Below are 19,973 nucleotides of genomic sequence, written 5' to 3' on the forward strand. Positions count from 1 at the left end.
AGGAGAATGAGTACTTCTGTCCCCAAACTTTTTCTTTTCTTTCCCAAAGTGTGTTCACATTGCCTTATACAGATTGACTGTCTACACTGATTAAATTAAAGTGGCAATTAATTTCTGTCACACATACAGACAGAGTTGGAGACTGCATGGAAGGATAAGACCTGAAGGTGTGTACTTGTATAACAGCATCTATTGGGACAGTGTGTGTGTTGATATGTAAAAGTTGTCTTTAAGTTAATGCAAAGCAGGCAAGAGAAGAACAATGCAATTTTCTAGTTTCATTAGGCAATCATTATCTGTGATACATTACATGTTAGGGAAAAACACCCTCTGCTAAGAAATGCATGAATAGTTCATTTATCTGCGGATCCATTTGGGGGCATTATGGAACTCAAAGCCCAGAACAATGGGCTCTATTTAATATTAAACAGGTTCTTAATAACCTCGATTTCTCTCCATAGCTGCTCGAAGGTCCCTCCTGCCATGCAGAGTTGCAGCCAGCAGTTCCCGTGAAGTTGTAAGCTACTCCCCAGGACCAAGTCGTGTTAAATATAGAAGTCACCCTGATCACCTGACTGTCGGTGAGCCCCGATTTAAGAATTTCCAAGTCTACCCTTGTCATTTCAGTCTGTCTATTCTATATTTACAGACGCAGCTCACCGCCTGGCTCGGGGTCACCACCGGAACCTCCTGGACACCTGCCCTGCCGAGGACGCCCTTCCAGCTCCCGAGAGCTCCCCACCCGGGATCGGCGGCGCCCAGCTGGCGCCCACCCCGGGGCACATTGCAGTAAATGCCTGGCGGCGACTTCGCGCTTCTCCCTCCGCCTCCCGCATCGACCCTCCACCGCCGACCTTTACGCCAAACTCGGGCGCGCTGCAGGACTCGCGTCCTCGCCATCCACGCGGGGCCCCACCCCTTCCCGGTTCCAGCCCGCGATCGGGCGGGAGGCGAGGGTAGGTGGATTTCCTGCCTGGAATTTGCCGCTGCCTTCTCTTTACTCCAGTTCTCCAGCGCTGCGCGGCGCGGTGCCGACCGAGGAGAGGAGCGGCAGCTCTGGGCTGCACACACGCGCGCCCCGGAGGGGCTGCCCCCGGGGACGCGCTCCGCGGCAGGAGGGCGGGCAGAAGGGGCGCCGGGGCCAGCTGGGGGTGGGGGTCGCCTGGGTTTGGGGGTGGGCGCACCGGCCACTGGCCCTCCGCATTGCCCCTCTCCTTCCAGCCCTCGCTGCCACCCCCTTGCCCAGGTCGGAAAACCCTCCTAGACTTGCTCCTCGGCGTGCGCGCGAGGGCAAAGGTGAGGGGTTGGCGCTTGGGCATTGGGCGGGGGTGGTCGCTGTCCCTTGCACCTGACCGCCCCTCTTCCTGCCAGTTCCGCCCGGCAAATCCCGGCGTTCAGGTTGGTTCTTGCAATAACTTTGTTCGGAAGGTTGGCTGGGAGGGGCGACGCCAGGGCCCCTGGAGAGGCTGGAGAGCAGCGCCGAGGCTCCGGAGGCTGGGCGGAGAGCAAGTCTCGAGCGGCCCCGGGGCTGGGCGCGCTGCTGGGAGGCATCGCTGCTGCTGCTGCTGCTGCTGCTGCCGGGATGCGCTCTGCTTAGCGGGACTGCCGGGGGCGCCTGAAGGCCACCGCTCCAAGGACACGCGGCCACCCGCTCCCTGCGCTCCCCGGCCCAGACGCCGCCCGCGCCGGAGCCGAGCCAGCGAGCGGAGCCACGGGGAGCGCGGGCGAAGGGTGGCAGGAGGGAGGGCGCGCGGGAGGCGGCCCCTCCTCGGCGAGCCATGCGTGCCACGGGCAGCTGAGGAGCCGCCGAGCGCCGCTGCCAAGTCTCCGCTCCGCTTTTGTCTTGCCCTCCAGTGAATGGGAAGATGGAGATGGATGTTGAGGGAGTTTCTCCGCGCCCGGAGCCCATCCCCCGCTCCCAGGGGGCCGGCGGAGCCTGCCAGGCGCAGCCACAGCCGCCCCAGCCCCAGCCCCAGCCCCAGCCGCAGCAGCAGCCGCCGCAGCTGGCTCAGGATGAACTGCCCGGCGAGAGTGCAGGCGCCGAGGACAGCGACGATCCCGAGGCGAGACCCAGCAGCGAGAAAGGAGAGAGCAAGGTAGGTCCACAGTGTCGGCGCTGTGACACCTTTTGAAAGAAACCCACCTTGCGCTCTGGTAGCGGCTGTCACTTTAACCCCGCGCTCCCCCCCAACTCCCTTCCCTCGTTTGTTCGTGTGGTAGTGGGTGTTGCAGATGTGGGGGAGGCGTGAGGTGGAAGGCAATCGGTGGGTGACAGTGACTTTCTGAACTGGAAGGCGTGTGCACAAGTCTGTCCGGGTTTCTGTATTCAGCAGCGTGTGCAGAGAAAAGTCTTCTGGTACCTGTCATGCCCAGGGTAGAGCGCAGCACCTCAGGAGAGCAGCGGGAATAGACCTCTGCTCGCCTGCACATAACCAAGGCTGATTCGGATGATCTAGGTCAAGGGGAAGCATATGTCTTCAGGACCAGCCAAGTGGCTTCCGAGACTCCTTGGAGGTGATGGTAACCTAGGGATGGCAACAATGGCAGCAAACTTTGCCTCATTTGCATGATGGAGAGCACTGCTTACCCCAGCTCTAAGCTCCTGGGGTTCACCGGGCACCCTGCTACCCAGAAGGGCAGGGACCAAGTGCCTGGCAGCAGATGAGCCCTGTAAATCTTTTGCAGCCCTGCTGTGTCATTGTAGACCAGGGGATAGCCACTTCTTATGTGGGGAGAGGAGTTCTTCAGGTAATTGGATTCCAGCAAGAAATGGTTCAAATGCCATTTTCTGCTGCTGATGTGTCTTCCGCCGAGAAAATTGTAAAATAGAGGAAATGGCATAGAAAATAATGCCTTGGTAATGTTATTAGAGTGTATTCGTTACAGCTTTTTTTTTTTTTTCCTGTTCAGAATACAGTCTTCTTTCTCCATGCACACTTGGAGTTCAGTTTCGTGGAAGCTAGTGTTGTTTAGTGGTCTCGGTATAAAGTGTACACATGTGTGTCTGTTACTACATTTTGAAACTGGCTGCTAATGTTGCGGAAAAGTTGGTTCAACAAATCAGACTATTGGAACCAAAGAAAGGTCAGTCACTGGTGATCATTTAAGGAAGTGTATAGGAAAATAGGCACTTCGTTCTGTTAGAGAAGAATTGGGTGTCACCAGGGGCGCCTCCTTGGAGATCGCCTTGGTTTCTGTTAGACCTTTCTGAAGGTGTGAGTGGATTAAACAGCTACCTGAAACATATTGGGATCACACTGACATGTTGGAGACAGACTTACTTAACAAGTTGGTTTTGCAAATGTTCAAGATTGTTTTGCATTCTGAAACTGAGCTAAGAATTGAGATTGTTGTTTATCTACCAAAATCAATATTGTAATTTAAATGGCTATCTACCAAAGAGCTGGGATTTGAACACACTGTAGACTGGGCCGGGGTGCCTTACAAATGCATACAAGATTTACATTGTGAAAACTATGATGAATTTTAATATTCTAATACCCTCAGCTTTCCAGCCGCTCTTGATTTCATGAATATTTAATTCTGTCATGACTGCATATTTACTACTTTAAATGACTGTCTGTGCTCAGTTTTATGAAATAACTATAACTGAGCATCATATTACCTAATTGAACTCTAAGTCCCTTTTGCAAAATAGGTGTGGGGAATAATTAAAATACACAGCCAGTGCTGCCATTTCCATGTTGTTGGTTCATGTGCCCTGAGCATGAGAAATTCCTGCCATCAGCAAAAATCTGTGCTTATTTGTTTCCCTTTGATGCACCATGCAGACTGTCTAATGTTCTCCTGGTTGTGAGGAAGAAGGAAGGCGACGCACTACAAATATTATAGCAGGTGAAGAGAGGACTGAAAGCAGGTTGATTACATTTAGTTAATTAGCATGTGCAGGTAATTGAGTATTCCACTGATGTGATTTGCTTTATGTTTGTCTGCAATTTCTTGAGGTGGAAACAAAATACTACTTTTTCCCTCCAGGTGTTTGCCTTAAAAAATTACGTGGCATCCTTCTCTTAACCTAGAAATCAGCTGTGTTAACCCTTTGTTGGCTCTCATTCTCCAACTGGCTCTTCTAAGACTTTGAGGACAGGCGCTGTGTTTTACATTTTCGTAACTCTTTTTCATCTTTGATGGCTATTAAGGAAACTTATAAATGGATTTTTCTAAGCAAATGCTGGTTTCATTAGTGGGAAGGCCTTTGGGTGTCTGGCTGAATGACTCTACTAAGAGATGAATGGAAGGCAAACTGGGATAAAATGGAATGTGGTTTTACCAAGCTGTGTGGGGTGAGAGGGACGAGATTATCATGGTAGGATTTAAATACAGTAATGTACAAACATTATTGCTGAAACTTTTTTTCTGGAAAAGTTAAAAAGAAGTTGCAGGACCGAGTGTCCTTACTCCATGTATGTTTGCCCTCATGTTATCCATGCAAATGTGTGAATTCTTCCCCTGATCCCAGGTGAGTGATATAGATGGTTTTTCCCGTCTGCTTTGGCTTTATCTTATCATACGCTCTCTTCTTCCTTCTCTGTCTCTTGATCTCTGACACACACACACACACACACACACACACACACCATTTGCCATAATGTTTTGTATTAAAGTGTGTATTTGTGACCGTGACATAAGGTACCCTGACCTTATGCTTTTTTTTTTTTTTTTTTTTGGTTCAGTTCTCATTACGAAGCTTTGGTTCCTGAGATATGTTGTCCTTGTGACTTTGGACTAGAGACTGTGCTGTTGCTTCCAATGCTGCTTCACTGAGGGATGTGACGCAAGCTTCTCCCCTCACCTGCATTCCACCAGCAATGCTGTTCTGAACCATAAGTCTTTTTTTTATTATTTAAATATTTGATTTTATATAATTCTTACATCTTTTTTCATCTTTGCACAATGTATGCATTTTCATTTTGGTTCTATTCCCCATACAATTGCAGCTCCCCCCTTATTTTGACTCTAGTCCTTCCTTTCCCTGTCACTCCCTCCCCCTGCCACCCCCCTGTACTGTGTCTCTGGTTTATAGTTGCTTGTTGATTTTGATTTTACTTTGTATTGATTAGTCTTTTTCCTGGTCTCTTATTTAGGTTTTCTAGATTCCTGCTATGAGTGAGACCATCCGGTATTTTTCTTTTTCTTTCTGGCTTATTTCGCTGAGCATGATCCCTTCTAGCTCCATCCATGTTGCTGCAAATTGCATGTGTTTATCTTTTTTGAATGCTGAGTAATACTCCATGGTGTATATGTACCACATCTTCTTGATCCAGTCATCTATTTTTGGGCATTTGGGTTGCTTCCAAAGCTTAGCTATTGTAAATAGTGCTGCTATAAACATAGGGGTGCAGGTGCCCTTTGGAATGGATGTTTCTGTGTCCTTTTGAACCATAAGTCTTGTGGGGAATGCTGTAGGGTCTCTCTCACCCTGCATGACCAGTATGTTTTCTCTAAAGCCATTTATGTTGAAATAATTTTGGAAGAGTTGCAAAGATAAGACAGAGATGCCCCATGTATCCCTTACCCAGCTTCCCCTCAGTTAACAACACACTACCTACTCCTGGTATATAGAGCACATTAAAGCAAGGTACAATACTATAAGCTAAACTGTCTAGTCAATTTTCGTTGAGTGAATGTGATAACACATTGAAGTTTTCCATTCTATCCTTTTAGGATTTAAGACTTTCTTTACACCTGAAAGACTCTGCGAGAGGGTATCCAAGAGTCTAATTTAATTTAAAGTTGACTCTCCCTCCCTTTTTTCCTGCTGGGTAGGCGAGCTTATGACATGCAAAGGTTGGCATCAAGTTGTGTGGGCCCTATGGGAGTTACAAGGAGGGCAAAGCTCCTGAGTGCTCTTAGCTTTTGGGGAGTGATCGTCTTTTATTTTAGCTGAAAAACATTCCTGCTCCAGGTAAGATAGGGGTTGTCAGTGCACAGAGGACAGCAAAGTCTCAAGTGGCAAGCAGAAGAGAAAAGGCAATTGATAAAACCAAGACAGTTCACTTTGCTGTCTGACCCCTGGGGTATTTTGTTCCTGGCTTGAAAGATTCGGAAAGCCCCTTGGTTTTTGCATTTGTTAACCAAGTGAACTTAATTTCCAGCACAGAAACAGCACTTGCCCAAATGGAGCAGATATCAGCCGTACGGTATGAAGTTAGAAAGACTTGCATTTGGTCTTGGCTCTGCCTCTTAGTAACTGTTAACCTCAGACAAGGGCTAGCTAACCTTTCCAAACCTCAGTCTTTTCATCTGTAATAGTAGTGTCTACTACGGATGATCATGGTTATCACACGAGATAAAAATTCATTCTTGATTCTTTGCTTTATCGATGCTTAATGCTCAGTTTCTAATTGTTAACAATTATGATTATTATTTTAATTACTGAGGGCCATGGTTCTAAAAAGCAGAATGAGTTTGGATTCCAAGTTTACCTAGAATATTTAGTTCCCTAGAAGTTTGTGGGCCTGGAAATGACATTATTTTGCAGTGACATCAACTTGGTGCTCATTGACTGAGTTTTACCCTGTGGGTCTTCAGTTGGCCTTTTCCTGGTGGGTAGGAACTAAGGAAAAATTATCCTGACTTGTCAATTAACTGTTCTTCTCTCATCAGGAAAGCCCAGGAAGGCCAGGACGGAGGGCCCCTATGTCTCAGCCCAGACCCTAAAGATATATACAAGACACTAGTAAAGCAAATGGGGTAGCCCCCCCCCTTTCCATAGCACATTTATGGCTTCTCAGGAGGAGTAGGTGGGAACTTTTAAGATTTAAAAAATGATTGCGTTAAAAAGCTATATCCTCTAGGAATCTTTGGTTGCAAGCTGCAGAAACTGACTTTAAGCAAAACAGTATTTTATTGTAAGGTATAAGATAATCACAGAATCAAAGAAAAATGATAAAGCTTTTTTTTTTTTTTTGTAAACACAAAAGCTAAGGAATCTCAGATCTAAGTAGTAGAAAGTGATGAACAGTTTCCCGAGGGCACTGACATGAGGAGAATAAATTCCAAGCACTTTGTGTCACTGTGCTTAAGAGGCAGATTCCATGGACGGGTTATCTCTTTGGCCTTGCTTGGATCATGTCTCTGCTTCTCGGTCAGGGACATGTGGGCTTTTGTGCTGAAGGTTCTCCTTTGCAGTTGTTACTTACGGTGGAAAATATCAAGGTGCTGTTACCAGATCAAGGAGAATGGATATTCAGGGGCAAAACAAGCAGTACAGCTGCTCTTCTGGAAAATGGGAGTAGGGGAAAGGGAGCTGGTAGAAGGTAGGAGAGGACCAGACAAAGACAGACAGGAACTTAGCTAAGAACCTGGAATATTTTTAAGCCTTATTTTCATACCATTTTCAAAGTGAATACAGAGGGAAATTATGTAATCTGCAGCTTATTTATGTACAGGAAGAGGGGAGCAGACGACTTGCTCCTTATTTTTATTTGCCACATGAGACTTCTCAAATCAGGAAACTGGATTGGAATACCCAGCCTCTTCCAAATTGTTACAGGTGGTACAATTGAGGTGCCATCATAAGGGCTGTGCCCAGAGGCAGAGCTGGCACATGAGGGCTCTTTAGCCTAAGGCATGCATCCAGATGGCATGAGGCCTCTCAAAATCCCCCCTCTTCGGAGAGGATCCATGCCCTCTCTGCCTGACACAGTCACAGGAAATACTTGGAGTCTGCTTCAGACATGCAGAATTTTTGATGTCCCCTCTTATATATTTTTTTCTTTTTTTAAAGATTTATTTATTTATGCATGCAAGAACTGGGGTACAGGCCAGAGGTGTGAGGCATGAGAGGATTCACCAGAGAGAGTTGGGGAGCAGAACAGGCAGATGTACTGAAAATACACTGCTGAGGGGAGCAGTGGGTGAGACCGGAGGTGTAGGTCACCTCCCGGACCAGGATTCAAACTCATGCTGCAGTGGCTGTGGCATGCTTCATAGTGCTGTGCCTTAATCCCTTGTGCTACCAGGGAGGCCGCAGTGTCCCCCTTATAAAATGAAATTAGTGATCCATTTCACTGTTACTGAGCAGCTCATCTGAGAATGAGTGTGATTAAACCCTGATGTTTTAACCCATGTCTATTGGAATAAAACATATTAACTTTTTTTGTTTGCCCCCAAATTAGCAAGCTGATATTCTGCTGAAATCCCTAAAGATTTTTTTTTTTTGATATTGAATCTATGTGTCAAGATATTCCTGTTCTCATGCTTGGGCCTGCCATCCCATAGAGGCAGTTGTGTGAAAGCAGCACTGTGGGCAATGTACTTTTCATGCTGTCCTGGCAAATGTGGGGAGCAAGCTGTTCACCTCCTGAGCACACCAGGACTGGCACACACAGGGCGCTCAACAAATTGCAACTACATTGAATTCTGCCTTGATGTGTCCAAGTCCACATATATTAAGTACTTAGATGCTGGGACTGCAAAGTTGAAAAAGAGAAGCCCCCAGTTTCGTGGAGGAGACATGCTTGTAGATGGATCATGATGCTCTATGGTGATAAGGGCCATCGGAGAGGCAAGGCTCGCAGGGCTGGTGTGGAGGCTGCATGGACAAGAGCCATCTCCCTCAGAAGAGGAGGCATGCAGGGAAGGACTTTCTGGAGGTGGGGAAAGTGTCAGAGTTCAGAAGGGCTGAGAAAGATGCAGAAGTTCAAGTAGAGTAAGTGGAGGGAGTGGGTCCTGCAGGTCAGTTGTCACGATGCCTGCTTGGTGGCAGGACTGGGTGTTTGGACCTTGTCTTATGAAAAGTAGCTGGAGAGAATAGGTTCATGCCTGCTGTGGGAATCTAACACTTTCCAGAAGGGGTCCCCAGATGCGGGAACTTCATGGATCAGTAGATTCACATGGAAGGATCCCATAACAGAGCCTAGAAGTATCCTGTGACATGGCTGTCGTTTGCCCTGAGGCCACACACTAGTATATGGTGAGGCAGGATTGCAGAGGAAGGATTTCAGTGTGCTTGTGCCAACTCTTCCTCTTTCCTCATTGTCACCCGTGACTCAAGGCCGCTTCTCCACAGCCCACCGTGAGTCTTGTAGCCCAAAGTGCTGGGACCACTCGCAGCCCTCAGGGGAAATAACACTACTGGCATTGATGTACAAATCAGGACATTGTTCTTAAGGCAAGGGAGGGCCCCGGTTTTATTTCCCTCTTGAAAAAAATCCTATTCACTTTATAGGTAGAGAAGCAAGAATTCTCCAGTGATGTGGAAGGGCTGAGGTTCATTTACAAGCCCAACTCATTCGCTGTGGTTACCCAGAGGGCTCAGGTTGGGCTAGCCCACTCCCTTTTTGCCCTCCCCCATGCCCAATTAGGTCTACAAGCTATGAGGACTGAATCATGAAAACACTGTGGTCTGGGTCCTCTTATGAATAAAGATGGTGGATACGTTCCCTTTACCATGCTTGAGGGTCATGAAGATTGAATTAGTTGTAGGGTGAGCAACTCCTTCCATCCCAGGCATCCCTAGGTCCCAGGTAAACTAGGACAGGTGGTCACTGAATTGCTGGATGTGTGTAAAGCACCTGGCCCATTACAGACTCTCAGGCTATGAGAGCTGTCACTGTTGAAAGTGCTTCGGGGCATGCGATCCACAAGTCTGAAACGGACTCACCATACATCAGAGCTAATGAGATCCTGTGAATGAGTTCAGCTCCTCCAAATTGATTTAAAAAAGCAGTTCAAAGGAAAGCTCTGGATTTGAAATGGTTAGCATTACTTTTCTGACAAGTGACTTTAGAACTTTTCAAGGTAGACTTCCAAGGTTTCTACTCATGAAGTAAGCATGTTTTCAACAGCTAGCTGAGAAAATGTTCCTGGCTAGAGAAGGGAAGCTACTTTGGGGGCAGTGGCTTCACTTGCAGCACAAAAATCATCTCAATGCGTTTTAAAACAGTTCATAGTTTATAGGGCCTATGTCTCTAAGGACCAGACTCACCATCCCCCCACAAGAATCTGATCTTGTGGGAAGATGGGACACGAGTGGAGTCACTTGAATCTCTGCTCTTCCCCTCTAACGGAACTCTTGGATAAATCACATTTTCTTTGAGTCTCAGTGTTGCCATTTGTGAGATGGGATGATATTTTTACCTTTCAAAGATAAGTCTAGAAACTCAAAATGAATAGTGCATGGGTAGGGCCTCCCTAGTGGTGCAGCAGTTGAGCGCTGGGTTGCGAAGCTGCCCGTGGTCTCTGCGGAGCCGGTTCGATCCCCGGCTGCTCCCCGGCCACCGGAGGAGGGTCCCACATGGCGCGCAGACCTCTCCTGCCGCCCGCTGCTCCCCTCAGCAGTGTCCTTCGGTTCCTTCTGCCTGCTCTGCTCCCGGCTCTGGCTCTGGTGAATTCTCTCACCCTCCTGTGCTTCTGACTGTACCCAGTGCTTGTATAAACAAAAACAAACAAACAAACAAATAAATAAATAAATAAACATGCCTCTATATATAAAAAAAAAATAGTGCATGGATAACCTCTTTTATGAATGAGAGAGAGAGAGAGAACCAATCTGATTTTGTTACATAAATACCGATCTCTTATTGTTTTCTGTGACCTATTTGAGAAATTGAGCAAGAAAAGTATCTCATGAGAGTGAAAGGTGCTGGGGACCGAGTCCATAGAAACCTCTGGAACACCATTGCTGGGAAGGATTCATTCCCTTAGATGACAGTGGGGCTGGATTTGGGTAACAGCTTCGTCCAGAGCATCACCCACGCACCCAGACAGGGATGCCCCTCTGCCTTGCCCCTGGGGTGATAGTAATACTGGCCTTTTTATTGTTATGTGTTTGGGGCTCACCTTGTTCTGCACAGAGCTTTTCCTCAAACCATTTCTTTTGCCTAGAATGCGCTCTTCCGCTCCCCTTCCCTCTCACCCAGTTGATTCCCACGCAGTCTTCACGATTCAGTTCAACACCTCAAGGAGGCTTTTCCTCATTTGAACTTTTCCCTGCCTGCCCCATAAGTCAGGTCCCTGTTGATATGATTTCATCCATTCCTAATTGTATAATTAGCTCTTTGATGTAAGCCATGAGGATTGGGACCAGGCCTGTCTTTTTCACAGTTATTTCTCCAACCCTCAGACAGTACATTTCTTGTAGTACACCTTCAAATATATTTTCCGAAGAGTAAGGTGGGTATGAATATTCATTTTGACACTCTTTTTCGTAGCCCTTGCTTTCTGATCCAGGTGGGTATGTACACCAAGGCAGCCACATTCTTATGGAAGAGACAGACATGGAACAAGTAAATAACTAAATAAATATAACAGATAACACATAATCCATTAAATAAATAATCTGACTCCATGGTCCTGACTGTCTGACTTGTGGGCAAATATTTCGAACCTCTGCTGAACCATATTTTTATAAGACATCAATTCAAGGTAGTAAAGAAATCACCATCATGCAGTCTGTTTTCTAGAGTTGCCATCTATTTTATGGTCTCAGAACCCGCTCCATCCTCTATGTCTTCCACAGAGATTATGGTCTCTCTGTATTTAGGGTCTCTCTTCTACTTCCTCCACAGAGTTTAGGGTCTCTCTCAATTAATGTTGGCAAATAGGAACACATATGCCACCAGCTCCCCTTCCTGTGTCATGTCACACACAGCTCCTTCGGAATGAGTTAAACCTTACCCTTGGAAGAAGGCATTCATTGGGCCTCCCTGGTGGCACAGCGGTTGAGCTCTGGGTTGCGAAGCTGCCCCCAGCCTCTGCAGCACTGGTTCAATCCCCGGCCTCCGGGCGAGGGTCCCACATGGCACACAGACCTTCCTGCCACCCGCTGCTCCCCTCAGCAGTGTGCTTCGTTGGTCTGCCTGTTCTCCTCTCTGCTCTGGCTCTGGTGAATTCTCTCACCCTCCCACAATTCTGACTGTACCCAGTGCTTGTATAAATAAATAAATAAATCTTAAAAAAAGAGAAGGCATTCATTAACAATTGATGGGAGGTGGCCTGCAAGACAAAACTGGTGTGTTGTCACTCCTGGCAAGGCTTTCTCACTTTCTTAGAACAATCTTTATCACTCCCTGCAATTTCTACACCTGTCTGGTATGGAAGTCAGTAGACACATGTGGCTTTTTAAATCCAAATGTAATTAAAATGAAATACAGCTGAACATGCAGTTCTTCATTTGTACTAACCATATGTCAAATGCTCAAAAGTCACAGGTCTAATAGCTCTCTTGTTGGGTGGTACAGATATAGAACATTCCTGTCATTGCAGAAAATTCTATTGGACAGTTAGAGACTGTGACTTGGCCTCTCCTGGCCTTCACCCCCATTCCCAGCCATCATTTACTGAAAACTCTCTGAGATGCTCTGACACCCATTCCTTAGGAAGGGTGGAGATTTTGCAACTTCCCAAGCTTTGTCTTGGTTCTCGGTGAATTACTTACAACTAGGTTTTGAATTACCTTTATTGCATGTATAGATGCTGCTTAGAGCAAGATCAGTTTCAAAAACTTGGGCTAGTAGCTATTTTTACTTAGATGGTCTGCAGAATCGTGGTGTTCCTCCTTGACCACTATAGAGAAACAGTCTGGTGAAGTGGTGCTAAGAGATGGCTTTTCTAATATCCAAGTTCAAAGCCTTTATGAGTGGGTGGTTGAACCACAGGCTCAAGCCCCATTGACACCTCCTCTTTGCCATTTACTAACGATTGTCTTCACGCCGTGGGGATTACTCTGATGATACTTGTCAGAATATACAGGCAGAGAAATCTTGCCGAGAGCCCAAATCTGATATCATCACAGAGGTCCTGTGCTTGCAGCAACCATGCGGGGGATAATTTTCAAATAATACAATGGATAAAGAGGACAGAATTACAAAGCTACACCCATCAGGTGTGCTATTCTTCTTCTCTCCCACTCAATAAAATCCAAGTACGTTATGGTTACGAGTGGTTTCAGGCATGAATAAATAAGACAAAGAAAAGATATACGAATAACCTGATCATAAAAACTACCCTTTCAGCCCTTCTTATACTTTTTTTTTTTTCATTCATGAGTGAGAAAAGTGATCTGTTTTAAATCGGAGGAAGGACTGGGGAGTTAGTCCTAAAAGATTCTAATGTGGGACTCGCTGTGTCGCTGTCTAGCACATTATAGGAGTGTCAGCAGGAAAGGAGATGGGGAGATGGCCTCAGGGTGGAGTTGGTGAATTTCCTCCCTGTTAGCTGGGGATGAAAATTTGAATGACACCTTGAAGTGATTTAAAACTCTTTTATTTACACATCCAGTTAGCTGGGAGGCCCCTAGGCGTCACATTCAGAATGTAGCAATGCATGGGGAAAAAAACAAAACAAAACAAGACAATAACCCACAAAAACAGTGAGCCGAAGAGATGTGAGCGCATCTGCTCCTTCCCAGCTGCAACAGATCATCTGGACTTTGGACTGAGAAGGCAGCTAATGGAGAGAGATCATAATCAACAAAGAGAAAGGCATATGGCTAACCCAATCATAATGACACCTATTTTTGGTATGTTTATGTACTATTCAAACAAGTTTTAAAAATACAGATGTATATGCCAAAAGTTAGCGGTATAGCCAAGGCAACCATAATTACCCGTGAGTCATTACCTTCTTCTTTCTTTATGTTCAAGCTACAGACATGAAGCTGGAGCTCACACCACAGTTGTGTGCATCAGGGAGGGTTCACTTTCCACCATCGGGATGTTGAGGACACAAAGATAGAATCATGGTCTGTGATGTCAACAGCTTCAAATGGCTTGAAACCTAGAGAGTTACCTGTACAAGAAGCAAGACTAGGGGATATCATGTGACCAGAGGGCTTTCATCCACAGCACCTCCTTGCCTGAGCCATCCTGTCTTCCCATGCCGCCCATACATGGCTGGAAGTTGGGTGCTCAGCTCAGGGCCATGCCAGCTGAGTCAGCCTACATGTTGGACAATTTCACGTCCACTTTTTTCTTCTACTTTCAGCTTTCTGGCAATTTTGGGATTCAAAGATCACTCCTCATTTGTGGCACAGTCCCTGAATTCTGGAGGGATTTGGTAAATCTGTGGAATGTCAACATGTCAGATGTTGTTTTGCTGTTGTAGTGTCCCCCTAGTGTAGGAAGAAGAAGGAGAGAATAAAGAAGTCCTTGAGGGAAAAGCAATAGCAACGGCCTAACGCTTCCCTGCTGCTGTGATGTTGGAAAATACATGTGAAGTCTTCCTTTTGACGCTTCAATTTAATTGTGGCCTAGAGCAGAGATTTGCATCTCTGAGGCCATCAAATGTAGAGCTACCACAATAAAGAAACACAACACACTTTGCTCCATGATTTTGTTTTATCTTGTCTCCTTTTTTCTTTCTGGGGTCAGTTGTATAATTGCTATCCTGTAGAAACTAGAAAGGGTTAATTTCATGTTGGATTAAGTACTGAGGTGTCACCTTCTTCAGGACTAGACTGAGCATCTTCTCAGTGCCAAGTAGGTAAAACAGAGTTTTGCGGAAGTGAGGTACCAGCTGAGGATCATATCACCCTTTTAAGAACAGTCTGGCTTTCTGCTGATGATTCATCAGAAAAATGAGCATGGTAATTGAATTGGGGATTTAAAAGGATCACAAGGAAAACAACCACATTCAACTATTGGCACTGCGTAAGAGATTCTGTTACTGTGCAATATGGAAGGCAATGATCTATTGCAGTGGACTCTTTAGCAAATGCAGGCTACTTAGTTCTTGTGCCTTGCTCAGTTACAAGAGGCTGTCTGTCATTGCTGTTGAATTGGGACAGGGTTTGAAAACACTGCATTGAAAAGTGAGTGTCTCTGTGGAGACCTATGATGCCTTCTACATGTTGATTAGATTCTGGGAAGGGAACCTGTCTACTACAGCAGAAGATAGCAGTCAGAGCAGCTAACAGAGGAATTTTCTGAAGAAGGTATCCATCTCCTTTCCAGCATGGCAGTGATGAAAACTGTGACAGGATGTGCAGCCACTTCATCTTGGAACAGATATTGCTTCCAATTATATGGATCATTGGCTTGTACATGTTGAATGAAATGACCACCTGTTGGCAAGTTAAAGGGCTAACTCTTCTCTAGAGCAATGGTTTTTCTCCCAGGGTGGCTTAGTCCGTGCTGTCCTCTGGGACATCCAATAACATCTCAGACAGTTTGGGTTGTCAGCCAAGGGCGGGCATCTGGTGGGTAGAGGACCTGGGGTTGCTACATCTCCTATACTGCACAAGATAACATCCCATAACAAGGAATGATCTGGCCCCAAATGTCAGTGGTTGAGAAACTCTGATCTAGAGAATATTCTAGATCTCTGGTCTTGACTTTATATATAATTAATGGGGATAATATTTTCAGAGGATGGTTAAAACAGGCACTTTCTTAGGCTTTTCCTTGTTACAGAGTTGTCAGGTCTCCAAGTTCTGCAAATTCATCCTTTTGCCAGATATAAGAGATGAGTTTGGGGAGAAAATTCTTTACACCAAGAAATTCAAGTATTGTCTTTACTTTTCACAACTGACACTCACTGAGATGCTTTCTGTTGCCTAGAAGGTGAAAGATGAGAGTTTGCCTCCCTAAAAATAATTTTCTTAGACTGTAACAAAGATTCTCTCTCTCAGCGCCAAAATATATATGCTTCATGTTTCCAAACCAGTGAATTCAAATCCTGTAGCTGTTATACTCTTATTAAATTTTGCTGCAAGTATTTTCTTATCTTGTACAAAATGGATTCATCCATGCTTATGACTTTTCAAATCAGGAAATACATTGTATCCCAAATAGTTTACATGTTTTCTTTTTAAAAACACAAGAGAAGGCTAATAACATTTAGCCCTGTAAAGTATTGGCGACCAACTAAATCAGTCATGTTGGGAAAAAGACAGCTACTTACACTTACCTGGTGGATTTTTAAACTATTTAACAAGGATATGAGCCGAACAGTTTCCACTTTTAAATTTTTTAACCATGAGCAAGGAAATTTAGCTAAGAAGGAAAATTATGTTGACTAAACCCCAAATCTTGAATGATTTAATCTATGAAATATGTTATTTTAACTTTAAACCAAGAAGTGAATTACCAGTAGGTGTGATATGAACAGGGTAAGGTCCCACATTAACTAATCCATTCTGAACTTGGAGGGAGGAATTGATATTACTAGTGAAGTGAGGGGTTGGCAAGCTTTTTCTGTGAGGGGCCAGGTAGTATTTGTGGCTTTGTGAATCCTACAGCCTTTGTCTCAGCTATTTGACTTGGCTGTTGTAGTGTGAAAGTAGCTAGACAGCCCATAAGTTAATGGGTGTGGTCCATTCTGGTACAATTTTGTTTACAGAAACAAGCACTGGTTCCATTTTGACCTTCAGGCTGTTGTATCCCCACCCCTGCTTAATTTAACCCATGTGCCTTTAGACTGGGCAATGTGTAATTTCTCTTAGATTTTTTTTAAAAAATATTTATTTATTTATTTATACAAGCACTAGGTATGGTCAGAAACACGGGAGGGTGAGAGAATTCACCAGAGCCAGAGCGGGGAACAAAACAGGCAGACTGACGAAGTACACTGCTGAGGGGAGCAGGGGTGCAGCAGGAGAGGTCTGCGCGCCATGTGGGACCCTCGCCGGCAGCCGGGGATCGAACCGGCACTGCAGAGGCTGCAGGCAGCTTCACAGCCCAGGGCACAACTGCTGCGCCACCAGGGGAGGCCCTCCTCTTAGAATTTTTGCAGTGATCAGGATTATTGATGGGACCCTAGTACTCTCCAGAGATTCCAAGTTGGAGAATTTTTACAGGTCTACACCCCAACGCCCACCTAAAAGGCAAAAATGACACATTGATTTTGTTAACAAGTGATGAAGTGTTCATGGAGATGATCCCGTAGGTTCTGATTGTAAAACGACAATGCCATTCTTTGATAGTTGCTAGATTTCAGATTTAGTGATAAATCAGGCTGGAAAAGAAACCAGCCCTTTCCAAACAGGATTCCCTGCAGATTGGAGCTGTGCATGGACTGCTGTGGCCCTTACTCAACAGTCCCCTGACATGCTCGACTCTCTCCTTCATAGTATATGATAAGCAATGGCCCTCTCTTGTTTCGCTATATTCTGGGGCTTTCTGATATAGTTTTCTAATGTGGGGTTCTGCTTTTAGGCCATGTCAGTGTGTCAGCTAAAATAACATAAGAGCATGTGGTGGTTCCTGCAAACTGCAAAAGAGAAATGAGCCACCAGAAGTTCCTTGCTCGCTCTTCCTCAGTAATCACGCCAATGTGATCAAATGCCGGGACGCTTCCGAGCCAGCCAGTTGCGATGTGGAGTCAACGAGACATTTTTTTCCCTTCCTCTTAAGTGCCCTCAGTCAAGAAAGATAAAGCTGAAGTAGTTTTGTGTGAGGGTTCTCAATCATGGCATGGGAAAGGCGCAGTGCGCTGTGTACCTGCATGAGCATAAAATTGCCCTCATCTTCATTTTATGTGAAATGTGACGCTCTTAAGAAATAGTGTCTGATTCCTTGAGTGAAATAGCCACTGTGTTCAATTAGCCAGGTTTTCTCAATTCTACCAGTGAGCGTGCGCACGCACGTGGGCGTGCGCACACACACCCACACCCACCCACCCACCCACCCACACACACACACACACACACACACACAAACTTTCAGTTTGTTGTCCACATGAATCAACAAGTAAAATCTTTACTGCCTTATTAAAAAGAGCCTGTCTTATATGTAGAACTGAACTGTTTGTCATATGACTAGGTTGAAGAAACTCAATATAATCTTAAATGATGTCTGACACAGTCTATTCCCCTATTTTCAGAGAGAATTAAGGAGAACTATAGATAGGCAAAGCTTTTCAGCATCAGCTAGAACTACTTTCTATATGTATATATGTGCATATACATGTGTGTATTAGTTACCTGCATTGCAAATTACCCCCAATTTTTTACAGGCAGGGTCGGGGCACCCCAGAACCCCCAAACATGCCCACTCTAAACAGGTTCTGCCATCCACCACATCAAGGCAAAACATACTCTAGTGCATAAGGCCTTTAATGGAAAGGGACTTTAATACAATTAATGTGAAACAAAGAAAAGACAAAGAATATAATTCCTAAATTAAGCACCTGAAATTACTCATCCCCTCATGGGTAAATCCCCAGCCAAAACAGGGTTGGCCCAAAAGAGTCACTGAGGGCCCAAAAGCCTGCTACAAGTCTAAGGCACCTCCTGGTGGGGTCCCATAGGAAAGGGGCAGAAAAGGCCCAGCACATCTGGGACAGAAGGGGCAAAATCAAGATAAAAGCTGCCATTGTTAGCCTCCCCCTGGGTCTCTCACCACATCTGTTTCAACCAGACCAAGATGCAAGTGCAGCGTCTTCATGTCTTTCTGCTCCACGTGCCTCCTACAGGTCTCCTTGCTTTCACATTCTTCTTTCCTTCTCCAGTGTCCTCTCCAGCTTTCCCTCCTCTCTGCTCAGCTCCACCCTTCTTTGGGTGGGGCAGGGAACCTGGAACCTCCCCTTTTCCTGGGGACCACCCTGTCACAATCTAACAGCTCAGCAAACAACAAATATTTATTAATTTACAGTTACATGGCAGCAGTAACCTGAAGGCTTCCCTGTGACCATGTGACCAACTTCTGTTGCGGCCCAGTCATGTGGCTGGCAAGTTAGTGTCGGTTGTTAGTAGGAGGCCCAAGTCCCTCACCAGTGGCCTCTCCCCATGGGGCTGCTTGAGTATCCTTAGAACATGGCACTGGTTTCTTCTAGAATAAGTGATCCAAGAGACAGAAGGGTAGAAGCTATGATATGTTGATGACTTAGTCTGGAAGTCCCACTCTCTGGTGTTTGCAGTAACCATTGGTTACACAGCTCAGCCCTCATCACAGTGGCCGGGACAACCCAGGGGTGTGAAGGTTCAGGATGAGAGTCTTGGAGATTGATTTCTTTGAATAACTACCTGTCCTTCTAGCACTAAGCTAGAAATCTCAGCAAAGGTCTCTCTAAACCTGTGGAGGTTATCACCAACCAGGTTTTGTATACACAGGGAAATGGACATGGGAAACATAGTGTAGATCTGACAGTTCACCAATGTGTTTTGTTGTAGCAGGTAACACCTGTTAAATACACCGGGTGGACAGTGTAGTGGTTACTGCTTGTTCAACTTTAAAAAATTCTCTGAAAGGGTTGTAGTTACATGTGTCTAGATTTTTCTTCATCTCTTCAGTATTGTTGACATTTTGACTCAGATATGTTTGTGAAATCTGTTATATAGGAGGGGCTAACCAGCTGTTAAAAAAAAGAGCTGGTACCTGTGTCTACCTGGGTGCAGGTGTCTCTTTCTTAATAACTCTGCCCCTTTTAAAAGATACCTTCTTGGGCCCCCCACCCCCGGTGGCACAGCGGTTGAGTGCTGGGTTGCAAAGCTGCCCGCAGCCTCTGCAGTGCCGGTTCAATCCCCGGCTCCTCCCCGGCCACTGGAGGAGGGTCCCACATGGCGCGCAGACCTCTCCTGCCGCCCGCTGCTCCCCTCAGCAGTGTACTTCGGTCCTTCTGCCTGCTCTGCTCCCCGCTCTGGCTCTGGTGAATTCTCTCACCCTCCCGCGCTTCTGACTGTACCCAGTGCATGTATAAACAAAACAAACAAATAAATAAATATTTAAATATTTAAAGAAAAATATAAGATATCTTCTTGCCCTTTAAGAACTACCCATTTGCTCCTGTGCAAATGTCCCTTTTTCCTTTTCTCTTCCCTTACTAATTCTGCCATTTTGACCTACAATAAAGCTTCATTTCTAACCCATGTAAGAAAAAAGAGATCTAAAAATGGTAATATCTTAAACCAAGTAAAACCTTATCTTTCACTCATGTTATAGTCCAAGATGGGTATTTCCTAGTCAGTGGTGGCTGTTCTTTCTTTTTTTTTTAAAAAAAAAATTTATATTGCTTTACAATAATATATAAGTTTTGGGAGTACAGCTTTCTACCTTGAGGTGTGTATGTGC

At 45.5% G+C, this 19,973-nt stretch overlaps 1 protein-coding gene across 1 annotated transcript in view; it reads left to right on the top strand.

The window, feature by feature from the left end:
- Positions 1-852: 852 nt before the first annotated feature.
- The window catches only part of LOC129145429 (uncharacterized), a 467,971-nt gene continuing 448,850 nt past the window's right edge, over positions 853-19,973 (top strand). Inside the window, exons 1-4 of the mRNA XM_054692909.1 lie at positions 853-956; positions 1,222-1,296; positions 1,372-1,398; positions 1,855-2,096. Of these exons, the coding sequence (XP_054548884.1) occupies positions 1,866-2,096 (231 nt within the window). The 5' untranslated portion in view covers positions 853-956; positions 1,222-1,296; positions 1,372-1,398; positions 1,855-1,865. The remainder of the gene's footprint in view (positions 957-1,221; positions 1,297-1,371; positions 1,399-1,854; positions 2,097-19,973) is intronic.

Source organism: Talpa occidentalis, unplaced genomic scaffold (genome assembly GCF_014898055.3).
Source record: "Talpa occidentalis isolate TD23 unplaced genomic scaffold, MPIMG_talOcc4v2.1 talOcc4.10, whole genome shotgun sequence".
NCBI classification, from domain to species: domain Eukaryota; kingdom Metazoa; phylum Chordata; class Mammalia; order Eulipotyphla; family Talpidae; genus Talpa; species Talpa occidentalis.